Here is a 19,152-nt window from a genome sequence, read left to right on the forward strand (position 1 = left end):
AACTTAGTTCCCTCTGCCTCTCTGCCCTGAGCCTCTGCAACTCAGGAGAGGCTGGAGGGTTGCTGGACCCAGAGGCAACCTCACCTTCCCCTGACGGGGCTGAGAGTGGAGCACCTGCAGGCAATGGGTCCTCAATCACCTCCAGAGACAGAGCAGATTCAGCTGGGGAATCCGGCACAAGTGAGGATCCGGCACAAGTGATTGCCCTTCAGGTTCAAGCCCCAGTCCCGGCTCAGCCGGTCCTGGAGGCGGGGACTTCTGTGCAGGCTGGGATTCCTCAGGTTCAGCCTCTGAATCCGATTCCCAGGCCATCACAACAAAATATTGCTCCAACAGAGACTGCTCATTTCTTGCATGTGGAATGGGAGATCAGCTTTTCTCCTTATCGTGCCAGCTCCATCAAATCTCACTCTTATTTTTGTCTTTTGTGAACTTCTTCACAAGCCCTTCTAAATTACACAAGTTTAGCCTGGCAGATCTCCACATTCCTACACCACTCCCACACACCCCTTTAAATGCCTCCTGACAATTCAGCGTTTTAGTGTGCATTTCTCCTAATTGTCAGAATTCAGGCTCGGTCAGAGGTATGTGCCTATCTCTCCAGGCACCGGCTGAATTCTTTTGACCTCCCTCCGGCGACTCCCGGCAGGAAAAACACACGAGGTCCGTTCCGGCGATTTTCCTCAGGCTGTGAGAAAAACACACCAACTGCTCTCCTCCTCCCTGCTCTCCAGCATATCCCCAGGGAGGGGAATCAGACACAGACAGAAATGAATCTACATTGCTTTTATTCCTGTCTTTCACTTCAGTACAGAGAAAACATGTCTGCTCTCATCAACAAACAGAGAGAAACTCCCAAACTCCACCCATGTACATCCTGTACAGGTCATATGACACACACTGAGCTCACATCCTGTGCTCAATAAGGAGAATGGACTGCCCCTTTGTTTCCATGGCAACAGTCACATACATCCTGTCTGGCTTTGCAGCCACAAGCAGCTGGCTGAACTGCTGGAGCCTTTGCTTGCTGCAGCATTGCTGCTTTAGAATAACATACTCCCCCTAAAGTATCAATGCGTGCTGCGAGCAAAGCGCCATCCAGAGAAGAAAACAAACAGTTGTTATACTTATAACACTCCCCTGTTGTTTCAGTTCCACCCTTGGAACTACCCGCCACTGGTTTTACCAATGTACCTCTCTGGTTGTGTGACTTCCAAGGAATGAGTGCTTCTGCATTACCTTGGTTAGCAACTCTCTGTTGTGCCTTTGTCTCTGACTCAGACACAGCTTCAATTTGACCTTGGTCGTTTACAACAGCAACACATGCAATAGCTAGGTTGGCAAACTCTTTTGAATACCTCTTGGGTGGTACACCCTTCGTTGCTCTCTCAGACCTACGTAAGAGGTGCTGCTCTCCCTTGCTTTCTGGTTCAGCCTCTGAACTCTCTGAAGAACCAGTACTAAGCTTAATCAGTGGTTCATCCTCCTCTTCTGAGGGTCTAGTCATTGTGTGAGATTTCTTCTCAATGACTGTGACAACTGAGCTGTCTGAGCTATCGCTGTCATCATCAGTACTACTGAACTCAATAAAATCAACATCATCATCATCATCAGAATCATCATCATCACCTGTGGGAAATGTGTGAACAATCACTCTCTCCTGTTCAGGAGCACTCTCTAGAAATTTTGTGAGAATCACCTTACCAGATTCAGACAAAATTACTCTGTAGAGACCCTTTTCATAACCCACAAAAATGCCTCTGGCATTCTTTACTCCACCTGGAGCTTCTGTTCTCACATGAGACCCAAAAACTTTGAAATGGGCAACAGAAGGTTTTCTGTGGAACAGTTTCTCAAAAGGAGAACATCCCAAGTCTTTTGAAACCTTTCTCAACCACGTGTAACAATATGACATTAGCGACTCAGCCCAGTACTCATGTGGCAGATGTGAACTAAGCAATTGCGCTTCCATTCCCTTTTGCAATTCTTTGTTCACCCTAACACAGACACATCTGTTCCAAGCTTCTTCGGAAGCTGCAATTTTGTGTCTTATCCCTTTCTTCTTCAGGAACCTCTGGAAATCCTGTAAGAGAAAAATTGGCTTCTCATCTGTGCAAAGACAATCTATGTCAGCATCATGCATATTTTTAACCTTATCACAAAACTCTTTAAACCTTTCTAAGGCTTCTTTCGGTCTCTCCAAAAGATAAATCCAGACAAAACCTGTGAAAGAATCAACACATATTAGGTAATACTTTGCATTGCCTCTAGAAGGTGCTAGAGGACCAATCACATCAGCATACACCCGCTGAAATGCCCTGTTGACCCTCGAGGTGACCTGCTTGGCGTTCTTCTTGGCTACACCTGCAAAAGAAATCATGTTAGAATCACAAGAATTACATTCCATGTAATCACTTTGATCAAAAGTCAACAAATACAGTCCATCTTTCTCTTTGGCAGAAAGATACAACTCTCCATCTTTGTAGATCTCGCAGTGTTGATCATCATAGGACAGTTTTAGTCCCTTCTTGGCAATCTGCGAAACGCTGAGCAGATTGTACTTCAACTCTGGAACCAAATAAACATCGTTTATAGTCAAGTTCAGACTTTTAAGATACACAGTCCCAATTCCGGTGGCTTCCAGCTCTCGACCGTTGGCTTGTTGTACAACGAAGCTTCGCTTCTTAAACGACGAAAACAAATCCCTACGATGGGTCATGTGAACCGTCGCTCCCGTGTCTAAAACGAAGGAATTCCCCACTTGTGGTGTGGCTTTTAGGGACATCAAAGCCTTTGCAGGCTTCGCCTGTGACTTGGCATGGCTTCTGCCTGACGCCTCAGACTTCGTGGAGCTTCCCTTGGCTCCTTTGTTCTGACGTGGCTTCCTGCAGTTCCGCTGAGGATGCCCAGTCTGTCCACAATTGTGGCATTGGACAACGTTCAAAGCTACGGCGTCTCCTCCAGTAGCTACAGCGGTGGGGGTGTCTGAACTCCGTTCTTGTCTCCCCCTGTCCTTGACTTCCAGGGCGGCAAGTCTGTCATGTTCACAAAGAACCACGGCAAAGACCCTGTCCGAAGTCAAATCTTGCGCTGGGAGAGACCCCAGCTGACTGGCAACCGTTTTGTAAGTCCGATTCAGGCTGTTGATCACCATGAAGCAAAACACTTCCTCCTGCAGACGGAAATTACGTTCCACCATCTGTTGACGCAAATATTTCATTTCCGTCAGGTGCGCTTGAACATCTCCATCAGGCGCAAGCCTCAGGTTAGTCAGCTTTTCAAAATACAGCAACGCTGAAGAACCTGCATCTCTCTGATGTGTCCTTCTCAGCGTGTCCCAAACATCTTTCGCGTGCTCTAAATCTTGTATATGAATAAGCTGAGAGTCTGACACGCACAGAATTATAGCAGTTCTGGCCTTCACATCCTGTGACTCCCAAGGACGCGTTGGTGCTGCAGGGATGGGGTTCTCAATCACCCCAAACAGTCTCTGACTCTGCAGCAAGGCCTTCATCTTAATAGACCAAGATGCATAATTGTCACTGGTCAAAAGGGGTGGAGAAGGCAGGCCTCCCCCCTTCTTGGCATCCATTTTGAGTCCTTGCATTGACTCTCAAACACAAGCCTCTAAAATCCAATAGCTGGCTTGTTTACACTCTGTGCACCTGGCAGCAACAACACTGGCCGCTTGGAAAGTCCCCTTTCACAGTTCCTTTGTAAGGGCCTAGTCTAAACACGAGCTGTTTGTGCCTCTCTGGGCATAGCCTGACTTCCAGCCCTTATCTTGAAACTGGCCTGCGTTGCTAAGCAACCGCATTCCTTTCCTTGGACAGGAAAAACCACAGGAATGTTTGGAATGCAGACTCTTCTCTCTCGGAGCTGTTTTTCCCAAACGTTGCTCCCATGAAGCAGAGAATTAATCCATCTGCATTCACACTCTTAAGCCCGAAAATCTCATACCTGGGCTCCGTAGCTTGGCTTTCAGCTTCTTCTGGTCAGCTTCTGGCTGCAGAGAAACAGCCTCCATCTCAGGCTTCCATGGAGAGGGATGAAAATAGCAGCTCTGCTCCTATTTCTGCAGACTTCCAAGGATCGTAGAAACCATCCTCTGCTACCAATGTCATAATTCAGGCTCGGTCAGAGGTATGTGCCTATCTCTCCAGGCACCGGCTGAATTCTTTTGACCTCCCTCCGGCGACTCCCGGCAGGAAAAACACACGAGGTCCGTTCCGGCGATTTTCCTCAGGCTGTGAGAAAAACACACCAACTGCTCTCCTCCTCCCTGCTCTCCAGCATATCCCCAGGGAGGGGAATCAGACACAGACAGAAATGAATCTACATTGCTTTTATTCCTGTCTTTCACTTCAGTACAGAGAAAACATGTCTGCTCTCATCAACAAACAGAGAGAAACTCCCAAACTCCACCCATGTACATCCTGTACAGGTCATATGACACACACTGAGCTCACATCCTGTGCTCAATAAGGAGAATGGACTGCCCCTTTGTTTCCATGGCAACAGTCACATACATCCTGTCTGGCTTTGCAGCCACAAGCAGCTGGCTGAACTGCTGGAGCCTTTGCTTGCTGCAGCATTGCTGCTTTAGAATAACACTAATGTGCACATTTTTTGTTTGCAATTTTGCCTAGCACACTGTTTTTTTGAGCCATCCCCTAATACAGTGCATTTTGGTATGTTGGCAGTTTACTAAACATATACCATTTGCCTGTTGCCTCCTGAAGGGATTTTTTTTTGTCAAAAAACAAAACAAAACAAATCATCCAGCCTTTGCCCTGTGATGTTTGTTAGTCTGCAATTTGTTGTTTTTTAGTCGTTTAGTCATGTCCGACTCTTCGTGACCCCATGGACCAGAGCACGCCAGGCACTCCTGTCTTCCACTGCCTCCTGCAGTTTGGTCAAACTCATGCTGGTAGCTTTGAGAACAATGAGTTACAGGAAATTCTATTCTAGGCACTGCTGACTCACATCATTCAAGTTTTCCCACTCCTCACAGATGCTTCCAGGCTTCCCTGTTGGTATTGGATCACCCTGTGGGCAAGTGGCTTTGTGATCATCATCCTGGGGGTGGCTGTGACAGTCTTGGGTGAGTATTATTTATTATTTCATAGATGAATTGCTGTCCATGTGGCATCCTGAAGTGGTTTACCATACAATAAAAGGACATACAGAATGATTGTCTAAATAAAAACAGTTAGCACATTTTCCATTAGCTCCTGCCCATTTGGTCTGGCCCCCTCTCCAGAGTCCTCCTTCTCCCCCCACCCCAGTGGTTTCAGTTGGCTGGGTTGGTGCATATGGAGCACCCTTTACAAGTCTGGTGCATGGCCATGTTCTGCGTACTCCCATGAGCTTTCATCAGGGCCATACCCCTTCCACAAAATCAGGTGTCGAAAGTTCTTCGCATTGTGGAGTCTAGAATTTGTTCTACTTCATACTCCCCTTCTCCTTCTACCATGACGGGAGGCAGAGGTGCTTGTCTAGGTGCCTGGTAAGGGTGTGCAGGCACGACAGGCAACAAAACTGATCTGCGGAAGATGGGGTGAATCTTCATGGATACAGGCAATCGAAGCCAGAAAGTCACAGGGTTGATCTGATCTACAACTTCAAACGGGCCCATCCTCCCTGGCTCCAATTTCTTGCACCTGCCTTTCTGTGGCAAATCACGTGTCAACAGCCATACCTGATCTCCCACCTTAATCTCGGTGCCAGGTATTCTGTGTGCATCAGCCAATCTCTTACAGGCTTCCTTAGCACAATCCAAAACTCTCTTTTAGCAAACTCTGTATTCCTGTCAGTTCTTCTATGAAGTCTTCTGCTGCTGGCACTGCCAGGGAGTTGGTCGGGGATGGGAAGGTGCGAGGATGGTATCCATAACTGGCAAAGAAGGGGGCCTGCTGTGATGAAGCATGAAGAGTGCAATTGTATGCAAACTCAGCCAAGGAGAGATTGGATACCCAATCGTCTTCCTGGTAGTTCACATATTCTGATTAGCTGTCAGTTGGGAGTAGATCGACAGCTGAGGAGAAGTAATGCCAGTTGGGAAAGTCAGTGAGGGAGGGAGGTGTGAGGCAAACAACTCCCAAAACTGAGGTGAAAACGGGTATCTGAGGCCTGAATAATAAGCTGTTCTTCCCCGTTACGTTAATAATAGTTTGCTGGTGAATATCAGAAGAAGGGAGCTGGTGGCTGTGTTAGACCAAGTTGCTGCCCCAGATAAAGATTGTAACAGGAATAAAATGGCAGAAGTGTGTCACCATTGTCTTATCATATCCATCTTCTTCTCTCATTCCTTGGCCTCTAAATTTTGAATTTGTGCCTTAACATTATGCCTACTCATTTAACTGGCTTTCTTTGTTTTGTGGGGACAGCTTTGCAGTTGGAAGCTGACAAGGGAAAAATTCTACTGAACAATGGTGGATGCAATGCCTCAACAGTCAAGTTTCTGGCTTCCCTAAGACACAACTTCTGCAATCAAAATCAGTATAATTCCTCAGGTAGAACTGATATATTGTACTGCTGTCTCTTTCAAGCATAGTAATTGTATGTAAGTTCTTGCTTTCAGTTCACATCTATGTTGTTTTGAGGCATAAAACCTTCTGTAAAGAAACTAATTTCATTAATTGAAATTCATTCATTTTATAGACTCATAAAATTGTAGAGTTGGAAGTCCAGCCCCCTGCATTGCAGGAATCTCAGCTAAGCATCCATGACAGATGGCCATCCAGCCTCTGCTTAGAAACCTCCAGGGAAGGAGAGTCCACCATCTCCCATGGAAGACTGTTCCACTGTCAAACAGCTTCTACTGTCAGAAAGTTTTTCCTGATATTTAGTCAGAGTCTCTTTCCTTGTAACTTGAATCCATTGTTTCAGGTCCAACCCTACTGAGCAGGAATAAACAGACCTGCTCCATCTCCCTTGTGGCAGCACACATTCCAACTTGTCAAAATCCTTCTTAAATTGTGGCACCTAGAACTGGACACGGTACTCCAGGTGGTGTTCTCATAGTTTGGTGGTAGAGCACCAGATCTTGGATGCAGAAAATCCCAGATTCCATACCTGGTGTCTCAAACTGCTGCTGGTCAGTGTAGACAAAATTTGAGCTAGATGAACCCCATGGTCTCCCTAAGAATAGGGCCGCTCCCTATGGTCCTGAATTATCAATCATCAGTGGTTTCATTCTAGAGCTAACGTCACACTCAACTCCGGCCATTGCCTTTCTCACTAAGAGCCAGGTGAGGGAGGGGGACCCACCCATTTGCCCTCTGGTGCAAATCCACTTCCTTTGTTATACCAAGGACAGTATTTAAGGCTTTTAACTCACCTGGTTGGTTAATATGGAATCCTCCATTAGATTTTAACCTTTTCTGGATCCAGGACCCCAGGAATTAGAAGGGACAGGTATAATGGAGACTGACAGCCCCCCCCCAACCCACCTCACCACAGTATTGTCAACACGGAGCTACCATGAGACAGACTGTGGAGACCAACTTGGACATGTAAGGCTGCAATTTATCTCCACCTCTAGAGGGCTCCAGTCTCCTCTCTCTGAACTCATTCAGATGGAAAAACTAATAAACTTGCATTTGTGATGGCATGATATGAGAGATCTGTACAGTGGTACCTCGGGTTAAGTACTTAATTCATTCCAGAGGTCTGTTCTTAACCTGAAACTGTTCTGAAGCACCACTTTAGCTAATGGGGCCTCCCGCTGCCGCCGCGCCCCTGGGACACAATTTCTGTTCTCATCCTGAGCAAAGTTCTTAACCCAAGGTACTATTTCTGGGTTAGCGGAGTCTGTAACCTGAAGCGTATGTAACCTGAAGTGTATGTAACCCAAGGTACCACTGTATTTTTATCTCTGTATCTTTTTATACTCAAAAGGATTTTGAGTGTGCAGGGAGGATTGAATTTGATCATGACTATATAAGAAGCTTTAAAGGGGGCCAATCTGAATCAAGCTGCACGCCTGTTTCCCGTAAAAATCACCTCCTCACCTGACAGCTATTGTCTCGCCTCCCCCCATTCTCCCCTAAAAAGCACCTTCTGGCTCAAACAGAGGGCATGCTTTTGGGTGAGAAGCCAGCACTGAGACTTGGTGCAAATGGAGAGCGTAATCTGGGCTCAATAACATAAAAAGTTGTTGGACCCCAACTTTGAGGAGTTTCAAAGAGCACCTTGCAAACCATCAGTTTACTGGACAACAATTTACGAGACACTGGATCTTTACCGTTGCAGAGCACATACGTTTTTCACAATCGAAATGGAGGCCCAGTCGTAATCATTAAGTGTCTTTCCTTCCACAGATAATTCCACTTGCAAAGTGTGCCCTCCACAATGGCAGCTCCACAGTGACAAGTGCTACTGGCCATCAGAAAATATGAAAACCTGGGATGAGAGCCAACATGACTGTTCAACAAGGGATTCTCAGCTGCTGGTCATCCAAGACAAGGAGGAGCTGGTAAGGGGACAATTGCATATTTCAGGCAATGCATTCCAATGCATGTTAACTCTGAAAGAAGCCTGAGTCCAGCTGAGCTTAACTCTAGCTTAGTAGCTCTGCAATGATATCATGGTTGGTGACTTGAGAAGCATGTGGAGTGTAGGGCCTTGTTTAGTGCTTCATCCCATTCCCACCCACGGCCAGTTTATCAGTGTCTAGAGAAGGCCTTGGGGAACTTGACTAATGAGAACCAAAGTACCCGTTGCAAGAAAATCCCTGTAACTGTAGCCCAAGTCCTCTTTTTATTTAGAAAGACTCTTTAGGAAGGTGAGGTTGGTGGTGGAGCAGTGGGAGAGGAGGAGCTGGTGTTCCCCTTGTTTTCCCCCCATTCCACACGGCCTTTCAGCGGCTTTTCCCCATGGATGCTTTAAAGCGTGTTTGGAGGCTTTTTCAATGGTGTTCCCCATATACACAATTTCACTTAAATGCACAGTTCCTTGCAACGTAACCCTTGTGTAAATAGGGAGGCCTGCATTATAAATGCTTAATGCTGCTTTGATTACTGTTCTTGGTGAATGTTTCATTATAATTAATATCAACTTTCACATTTTACTACTTTATTTTACTTTAATGTAAGCTTTATTCTGAAGTTATCAACTTGAAAATAATTTAACATATTTTTTAATAAAAAACACATTATCTCATGCAGGATTTCATAGAAAGCATTACTAAAAATTCAAAATACTGGATTGGACTCTCAGTATTAAAATCGAAGAAGAAATGGATTTGGATTACAGGCTCCCAGCTTGATCAGAGTCTGTGAGTTGGTATTGTTTTTAATCTAAGCAAAAAAATCATACATTTTTGACTTTTGAGAAATTGGGAAAGGTCTGGGATGGCAAGTTTCTATACCATGAAGTCATGCAGGTAGTTCTATTTTTATTTTTATTCACTGGCCACTTCGCTCCCCAGTCATGGTCTCAATTGAAGTTCCCCCCTTTCTTCAGAACACTGGTTCTTGGGGGGAAGGAAAGATCTTTAGGGTGTGAATGGAATATTTTCCCTATTTATAAGTGCTGTATGGAACCACAGTGGCAGGGAGTGGAGATGTAACCCTTCCCACTTTTTTTTTTTTTTAAAAATGCAAAGTGAAAGAATAGTAGAAAATCCTCATGCTCCTTGTCATAACCAGTGACAACACCCTTCTCCATGGAATTCTTAAAAAAACTTCACCCTGTTTCTATTTCCAAGGCTTTCTTTCACTCCTAACACACACAAATGGTCAAAAAGAACTGGCCAAAAATATTAGCCTGACCTAAGAGGAAAATCAGAGAAGAGAGAAGAAAGGGAAAACTGGCAAGTTATTGGCAGTTAATGATGGGTGCCCCCCACCATCCCATTTATTTTGGGGTTGCCAACAGACCGGTTTGGGTTTAATGTAGTTGGGAATGTGCTGAGGTCCAAATATGGATAAGCAAGCCAACTCCTGCTCTCAAGTTCCTATATCTGCCCCATTGCCCCCATTTCACTAATTCTTCCTAGGTGGCAAACTGGTAGGTCATTTTCATTCAGAGGCGTAGCATGGAGGTGCCACTGCTCCGGGCACAATTTGGAGAGGGGGTGCAGACAGGCGTCCCACAGCAGGCTCCTTCATCAGAGCCTGGCTCTGCTCCAGAAGGAGCTGCTCCTTGGTTACAGCGCTTGTGCCTGGTGCCAGGGGAGGAGAGCAGGCGAGGGGGAGGCAGCGCTGCTCTGCCACTTGGTCACTTCTGACGTGGCGGTGGAGAGCAGGAGGAGAGTGGGCAGCAGCTTCCCCAACCCTCTTCTACTCTGAACTGTGGCGCAGGAGGGCACCCTCTGTGCATCACCCTTTTGGGAGCATGCTGTGGGCATATGCTCCACCACTGTTTTGATTTCCAGATCCCTGGTGGAACATCAACCACTGCTGCAATCCTCCTTCCCAGGCCCCAAAGTCTTGGGGCAGGAAAAAGGTGGCGATGCTCCCACTATCAAGCTCAGCATGACTTTCTTCACTCTCTCCACTTTGATGCATGTTTGGAGGATTCAAATGCATACAACCAGCTTATTGTACATTTTGGGAACACTCATGCTTTCTATTAAGAATATGAAAAAATAGTTGTAACAGACTTCAGTCCTGATATTCAGATGTACCCTTTTCTTCCACAGATTTAAAGAACCAGGCTATGTTGAAGGAAACTATTGTGCTGCAAAACGATACAGAGTTACCTCTGAACACTGCAGTGCTGAACTTCAGTGGATTTGCCAGAAAGACCCTCTCCTACTCTGATATTTTAGTTTGATAAATGTAATAATTATGTGGGTTTTGGTTATTTGCTAGGAACACACAATAAAAATGTCATTGAGTGACTGAGAAGATTATGTAAAGGTATTATTCTATTGTCATCAAAATACCTCTTTGTGAAATCCAGAGGCAGCACACCTAAAATGGAATTCTAAGTCATTTTATGTTGGCTATTAAAAGATTGGTTTTAAGTCACAATTGAGGATCAGCTGTAGAATTTGACAGTGCAAAATAAATAATAACAATAACAATAACAATAACAATAATAATACCCCACCCATCTGGCTGGGTTTCCCCAGCTTCCAGCACAATTAAAAACATAATAAAACATCTAACATTAAAAATGGACATTAAACATTAAACAGGGCTGCCTTCAGAAGTCTTCTGAAAATTGTATAGCCATGTATTTCCTTGACATCTGATGGGAGTGCTTCCCACTGAGGGGGGTGCCACTACCGATAAGGCCCTCTCATGCTCCGGCACCAGGGGGTGGAGAACAGATGGGGGGTGGGGCGCACCGCACGCAGGGGCGTGATGCGCATCCTGGGGGCGCAGCACGTCATCTGCAGGGGCGTGACACCCAGCACGGGCAGGGCAGGGGAGCCGCGATGGCACCCGACCAGGATCGGCTGCCGGGGGTGGTGCGCTCCCCCCGCACTCCTCTTCCTCCTCCAGTGGACCCTCTGCCTGGTTCCCTGTAGCTTCACTTCTCACAGACCACACCTAGACATGTCTCTCTGTTCCATCTGAATGAGGAGAAACAGTTGAGATGTTAGACGCTTGAATGTGGTGATGGGCTGGATGTGGGCCAATAAACTGAAGCTGAATCCTGAAAAGATATGTGTCTCAGGGAGCTTGCAATTGCTTGGGGTAACTATGTAACTATGATGTTTCTTGTTGGTTTGTGTCCAACCAATCAGCATTACAAAGCCCAGCTATGGATGTAATATGCAAAATTTTCTTACAATTGTAAATCATAGTACTTTTGTTTTTTATTGAATATAGCACTGTAAACCACATGCACCATTGTAATGGATTGCTTTGTTTGTTATTTCTGCACCAGGTACAGCAATCAGCCCCCCAATTCCTCCACAACCTGTCCTTTATTTTGACCAACCAAAGGTGGCAACCTTATCCACCCATCAATCTCCTTTATTGGCATAGAAAAAGTGCATCATATACATGGATCAGTACACAGCACAGTTAACAAAACAAAGTAAGAAATATTTTAGGATCTCCTCCTTCAATAAGGGGGCCAAGTACTTATCGTATATTTTTGCATAAAATGGGCAATAAAATAAAACGTGTGTGATGCATTCGACCTGTTTAGTGGCACAAGATCAGTATCTTTCAGAGTATGGGATTTTTGAGAATCTACCTTGCAAAACTGTTATAACCTGCCCTGGGACTTTAGACTGAATGTAGGTAATAATAATAATAATAATAATAATAATAATAATAATAATGCAAACCTTGACTACAGCTTGTAGTTAGTCTGGGAAAATAGCCAACAATTTATTTATTTTTAATCCACATTTAAAACAGTATAATTGTCAATTTTTTAAAAATAGTAAATTTTATTAGTATTTTCCACACAACAACAAAAAATGAAAAATAACAATACACAAAACACAAAAACAAGCATATAAAAATAAAGCTATATCTTACAAATTAATAATATAAACACTAAAAAGGAAAACAAACATTGACTTCCACCAATCCCACAACACCTCCTTTACCTCTCATTGTATCTTCCTGTTTTCCTTATCATCTCTATCCTAGCATCTAGATATAAATCCCTCTTTCTTATCCTTTCACTTCACAAGGTTATTCCAGACTCCGCCAGATTTCTGTCCTCGAACCTTGGCTTTTAAGATATTCATTTAGGCACTCCCATTCCTTTTTCACTTCACTTTTTGGTGGAAGTGGAAGGAAATAAAAGGATATTTAAATAAATGGAATAATTTGAACTTGTCTTTATGGGGTAGGCTATCCTTGATAAAAATGTCAATTATCCCAAAAATTCTCTTTCTTTTCCAGACGATCCCAATAATTATTGGGATAAAATGTTTTAAAGGCTGGCAAAGGGATCTTTCTAATTTTATTTGGCAGGGTAAGAAGCCAAGAGTAAGGTTCAAAGTATTGATGGAGCCCAGAGAAAGGGGCAGGTTCGCAGTCCCAGACCTCAAGCTGTATTTTGAAGCCACATGCATGACGTGGCTGAAAGATTGGATGTTGGACAGATATGGAAATCCTAGACCTGGAGGGCTGGGACAAAGTTTTCGGGTGGCATGGCTACCTGGATCATGATAAAATAAAAGCACATAGAGGCTTTACTAATCATTTGGTGAGAAAGGCCCTATTCGAAGTTTGGGAAAGAAATAAAACAACTCCCTGGTGGCTATCGCCTATAGAGTCATCAGCCATGCATAGAAATAATATGAAAGACAGTTGGCTAACATATAGGGAACTCATAGAAGAGATAAAGGATTGCCCGACAGTAAACAAGTTTGAAGAATTAAAAGGGGGGGGGGTGAATTGGTTAGAATATTTCCAATTAAAAACGATATTTGAGAAGGATAATAAACTTAAGGGGTTTGATAAAAAAATCTCAGTATGGGAGAAGGAAATCTTATAACCAACCAACAGACTCTCTCAAAAATATATAAATGGTTACAAAATGGAAAAATAGAAAAGGAGGAAAAAGGTGACGCTATTGAAAAATGGGAACAAGATCTGGGCCACTCAGTTGAATATAATGAATAGGAAAGATTATGGACAAAAAATATAAATTTTACAGCATGTTATCTAATAAGAGAGAACTATATGAAAATGCATCACAGGTGGTACCTGGCGCTAGAAAGGCTGGCAAAAATGAATAAAACATATAATAAGTGCTGGAGATATAAGAAACAAAAAGGAACCTTCTACCATATGTGGTGGACATGCCCTGAAATTGGGAAATTTTGGAGCATGATCAACGAAGAAATAAAGAAAATACTAAGAATATCATATAGTAAAAGGCCAGAGGCATTCCTTTTAGGAATTTTAAATGACTATATTCCAAAAGACAAAACTAAATTTTCTTATACGTGACGTCTGCAGCAAGAATCCTGGTGGCTAAGTATTGGAAAGGGAATCAGTTACCCACTCGGGGAGAATAGTTACGTAAGCTTTCAGAATATTTAGAATTAGCCAAATTGACAGATTTAATAAGGCAGAGTATAATTGTCAATTAAGGAAAAGAAAAACTCACTTTTTCCAATCCATTATATGCCCAGTCAATCATGCAATTAAATTCCCATCCCCCTAAACAACAAAAAAGGCACGAAATGCTTCTGTATAACATATAATTAAACATATAACCTATAATTAAAACACAAAGTAACAAATATACTATATATTTCACATCTGGTGGAAAGTATTTTTTTAAAAAATAGTTTTCATTTGATTTTACAAATTGATTCATACTCCTAATCACAAAAAAATTTAAAAAATTGCACAAGATTTTTTCGAATCTCAAGACTCCCCTCCTTCCCTCTGTGAGTTCTTTAAGTAATTTTTATAACTTCATATTATAAGGCCTTCTTTGGCCACCTCATGAGAAGAGAAGACTCCCTGGAAAAGACCCTGATGTTGGGAAAGATGGAGGGCACAAGGAGAAGGGGACAACAGAGGACGAGATGGTTGGACAGTGTTCTCGAAGCTACCAACATGAGTCTGACCAAACTGCGGGAGGCAGTGGAAGACAGGAGTGCCTGGCGTGCTCTGGTCTAGGGGGTCACGAAGAGTCGGATACGACTAAACGACACAACAGCAACAACAACAACAATTATATCCAAAGTCTATGCATCATTGCAAGAATAATTTGAAACCTGGCAAAAAGTCCAAGTGTTTACAGTGGTCTTTCAGATATAAATTTGTCACATTCTTTATTGAAGTTTTGATCCTCCTGATTTCTGATTTTCCCGGTTAGTCTTGCCATCTCTGCGTAATCCAATAGCTTTATCTGCCCGTCCACCTGGTAAGTATCTTGTCATTTTTCCAATTCTGGGCAAGCAACATCCTTACAGTTACATCTGGTGAAAAGTAAAGTATCCTTATTTGTTGTGCGCTTCTTTTCTCCTGGGTGTTATGCCGTTGTCTGTCCACAATTGCCAAAATGCAGGCAACATGCCATCAGTAAGCTACTTCTTCTTCCAGAAGGTCTTATTTTCAGACTACTGTAAAAGGGCACATCAACACCATACATTTCAAGCACTGCCACTTCAGAAGTCCTGGCTTCCCCCATAGAATCCTAGAAAATGTAGTTAGGGGTGCTTATGTATGTAGTTAAGTCCGCTCAGTGCACATCCAATGCCTTTTGTCATCTGAACTGGTTTGCTGCAGATCCAGGGTTCTTCACTTCGGCCGCTGGAGCTGGCAACACCTTGATGGGTTATATAAGCACATTCTCCTTTTCCCCGAATTTTAAACCTAAAATTTCAAACAGAACATATGTTGAAATAATAACAACAATAGTTTTATTATTTATATGCCACCCATCTGATTGGGTTGTTCCAGCCACTCCGGCCAGCTCCCAACAAAATATTAAAAACATAATAAAACATCAAACATTAAAAACTCCCAATACTGGGCTGCCTTCAGAAGTCCTCTAAAGGTTGTACAGTTCTTCATCTCCTTGACATCTGATGGGAGGGCATTCCACAGGGCAGGGGCCACTACCAAGAAAGTTCTCTGTAACTTCACTTCTTGCAGTGAGGGAACTGCCAGAAGGCCCTCGGAGCTGGACTTCAGTGTCTGGGCTGAACGATGGGGGTTATACAGGGCCAAAGCTATTTAGAGCTTTAAAGGTTATCATCAAAGGCTCCTAGGTGCCGAGATCCCTTCAGTTCCCCAATAAAATATTTGAGGGGGCTGCCCCCCAAAATTAATGGGCATTGCCACTCAAATGGTGTGCATGTGCTGCATCTTGTGATCAGTTATATGAGGCAGTTCCAAGCGGGAGATAACCAGAGCATGCAGCACTCTGGTGAGACAGTGCGCAGGCAGGCAGGGTCTCAGCCGGTGTACCAGATGGAGCCAGCAGAATTGACCTGAGCCTCCATGGACGGTTGTGAGTCCAAGATGACCCCAAGGCTGCACAGCTGGTCCTTTAGGGGCCCAGTAACTCCATTCAGGACCAGGAAATCCCCCAAACATGCCCGCCCGCTGTCCCCCAGAATCTGTACTTCTGTGTTGTTGGAATTCAACCTCAACCCATTAACCACATTCCATAGAAAATATCCATAGAAATATCCCTGAGAACTAGCATAAGACCAAGCAGAAGAAGAAATGCCAAGCATAGGTGCAGGAAGGCCTGGAAGCAAATTTTCACCTGAAGAAGACAATTGCATTCTTATTCATATAATACAAATATTCATATTTCTAAGCAGCTTTTCCACCAAAATATTTTCTTTAGAATCTGGCCTAGAAAGGAAACATAAAACTCTTGCTGCGCTATGACTGAAAATGAACTTCTATGTGTGCTGCTCACCAAAAGGTGGAGCTCTGTGTATAATAAGCGAGAAGGCTTCTGGTCAGTTCCTCCACATTCAGGCAGACTACAGTGGTACCTCGGGTTACATACGCTTCAGGTTACAGACTCTGCTAACCCAGAATAGTGCTTCAGGTTAAGAACTTTGCTTCAGGATGAGGACAGAAAAAGCACGGTGGCGGCACAGCAGCAGCGGGAGGCCCCATTAGCTTAAAGTGGTGCTTCAGGTTAAGAACATTTTCAGGTTAAGAACAGACCTCCGGAATGAATTAAGTTCTTAACCCGAGGTACCACTGTACTAGTAACAATTGTGCCTTTGACAGTGGCGTGTAGTGAATTTTTTTGTAGGGGAACAGTTAGGACAAGTGGCGCCAGCTTGTGATTGGAGTGGGGTGGAGAACAAGTGAAGTTGCAACATTGCGACGTCCAACACAGGCATCATGCCTCCCTCTCTAAGCCAGGCAAAAGCTTCTTGGGCTTTGGGAAGGAGGCGCCAGGTTTTAATACGTCAATACTCTTATTTACTGGGAACATTTAGGGAACTAGCCTAGTCCCCCTAGTCCATGGGTAGGCAAACTAAGGCCCGGGGGCCGGATCCGGCCCAATCGCCTTCTCAATTCGGCCCACGGGCGGTCCAGGAATCAGCATGTTTTTACATGAGTAGAATGTGTGCTTTTATTTAAAATGCATCTCTGGGTTATTTGTGGGGCATAGGAATTTGTTCATTTTACCCCCCCAAAAAAATATAGTCCGCCCCCCCCCCAAGGTCTGAGGGATAGTGGACCAGCCACCTGCTAAAAAGGTTTGCTGACCCCTGCGCCTAGTTCATTGACTGCATGCCACTAGGCTAGGACCAGGAGCTTTGTAGTCCTTGAGGAATATATGTAGTGCTTTTTCAGAGGGTACTCAATGGTACTCAGTACCTGCACCCTTTTTTTCTTTTCCAAATGTTAAAAGCATGGCACTTGCTGTAAGAACTTCATGGTGAATATTGGCACCTTATTTTCTATATTAAAAAACACTGCATATGTTGCTCCTCAAAACACACCTGTTTGGGCAAGCATTCCCTTGATCTTTTCACTCAAACTATTTTAACTGTTACACTGTTTTAAGGGACTTGTTTATTACACATTTTCATTGTGGATGCTCACCAGTTATTGAAAATGGTGCCATCGATCCATTTCCAAGGCTCCTGGTCATTCATCTTTTGGAGACCAATCCAGTGGTCAGCAGGACCTTTGTACCGTCTCAAAAAGCTCTTAATAAAGAAAATAAATAAATAAATAAGAAAGAAATACATTTCCAACATTCATCCAATTGTGAATCAACTGCATTTGGGGCTGCAGACTGTGCTCTGCATCTTTCCACTCACCATCTCTTCTTGGGAGTTAATCACGACCAAAGAGCATCGAAAGAGGCACAGTAATTCTGGCTATATGTCCAGTTTCTGTAACTGTCCGAAAAATAGTAACATTTCCTTTGGTAGCCAATCCAGCCGTCCGGACAGTACTCAGTTGGAGTGGAAGGAGAAGGTAGGGCGGTTGGCAATACTGCACAACTTTCTAGAAAGGTGTCAGAAAGTGAGAGAGATCACTATCTATAGCTTATAAATAGTCCTACCCAAAATAAAGGTCAGGCAATGTACTCCACTCATCAACATTATATCTGTGTGCTGCCTTTCCACAAAAGGAATCCTGCTCAAAGCAGCTTGCAACAAAGAAAATGGGAACACATCTCAAGCAGCATAAGGACAATCGCATAAAAATATAGTAAAACAAGAAAATCTTTAATAAATAATTAAAAAATAAAAATATCGTATAACAACATAATTGCAAATACACCACACAGAAACTGTGTGCAGGAGGTCTCCGGTCAACCCCCATCATCTCCAGGTGGGGCTGGATAAGGGTGGGGAAATGAGGGCAGGCGGGAGGGCAGACAGCCCAGTGCCCATCTCTGTCCAAAAACTCAGGAGCTTGCAGAACATGGAGCAGCTTCTCTTGTGGCTCAACCATAGATAGTCAACCTCAATTGACTATCCATGAAATACACAGCCAAGGTCTAGCTGACGCTCCCTGAGATAGGCCTTTGATTAGAATTGTATCATACAATGTAAATCACTTGAAATTGTGTGTGTATTGTGTGCGTATTGTGTGTGCATATTGGTCTATTATTACAGTACATGAAGTCTACCTTGCCTGAATGTGGGCCCCCATCTGCAACTGCTTCCAGGCTACCTCAGGTGAACGCCAATAAAGCTATTCTAGCTGCTGAGGAGAGGGGATCTGTGAGAGCAGGTGGCCTGTTGATAACCTGGCAGAAGTTACAGCAAAATGGCTCTTCACTTACCTGATAAACCAGTGCTTCTGATGATGATGATGATGATGATGGAAATGATCAGAATGACATTAAGCACCAAGCTCGCAATATGTAGTCTAAAAGGAAGTTTCTCTTTTCCATTATTGCTCAAACCTACAGAGGGAAATAAAGTGTTAATGTGTCCTTGGTTTCAACAAGATGCCAGAGAAGTCCTTCTAGAAACTCCAGAGTATCTGGGGGGCTCCAAGTCTACCAAGGCCTGGGTATTCCACCCACATTGAAGGTGTGAGTTCAAGCTTGCATCACACCAAGATGTCATACCACTCAACAGTCCTGATTTATGCGGGACATCCTGGAATTACAGAAGACAATCCTGGCTTCTGATTGCATCCCGGAATGTCCCATTTTTTGGTCTGAGTCTGACTTGTAGTGCAAGTCAGCTGGGGACCAAAAAAAGAAACGTCCCAATTTTGGTCAGTGGGATGTTGGAAGGGTATGAGATGAACCAAGTTC

The 19,152-nt window shown here is 43.9% G+C and overlaps 2 protein-coding genes across 3 annotated transcripts in view; one reads left to right on the forward strand and one right to left on the reverse strand.

The window, feature by feature from the left end:
• The window catches only part of LOC307208983 (killer cell lectin-like receptor subfamily F member 1), a gene marked incomplete at its 5' end in the record, with an annotated part of 61,456 nt that overhangs the window by 25,010 nt on the left and 17,294 nt on the right, over nt 1–19,152 (forward strand). Inside the window, 5 exons of one of the 2 annotated variants that reach the window (XM_079964049.1) lie at nt 5,015–5,104; nt 6,390–6,515; nt 8,325–8,479; nt 9,171–9,280; nt 10,649–10,861. In XM_079964049.1, the coding sequence (XP_079820175.1) occupies nt 5,015–5,104; nt 6,390–6,515; nt 8,325–8,479; nt 9,171–9,280; nt 10,649–10,769 (602 nt within the window). In that variant the 3' untranslated portion in view covers nt 10,770–10,861. Of the gene's footprint in view, nt 1–5,014; nt 5,105–6,389; nt 6,516–8,324; nt 8,480–9,170; nt 9,281–10,648; nt 10,862–19,152 lie in introns of those variants that run through there. The other variant, XM_079964050.1, reaches the window with a different exon arrangement.
• Nucleotides 12,342–19,152, reverse strand: part of LOC307209007 (C-type lectin domain family 2 member E-like) — a 52,674-nt gene continuing 45,863 nt past the window's right edge. Inside the window, 5 exon segments of the mRNA XM_079964083.1 lie at nt 12,342–15,260; nt 17,472–17,578; nt 17,693–17,727; nt 17,730–17,882; nt 18,670–18,792. Of these exon segments, the coding sequence (XP_079820209.1) occupies nt 15,095–15,260; nt 17,472–17,578; nt 17,693–17,727; nt 17,730–17,882; nt 18,670–18,792 (584 nt within the window). The 3' untranslated portion in view covers nt 12,342–15,094.

Source organism: Podarcis cretensis, assembly GCF_951804945.1.
Source record: "Podarcis cretensis genome assembly, chromosome: 2".
NCBI lineage: Eukaryota > Metazoa > Chordata > Lepidosauria > Squamata > Lacertidae > Podarcis > Podarcis cretensis.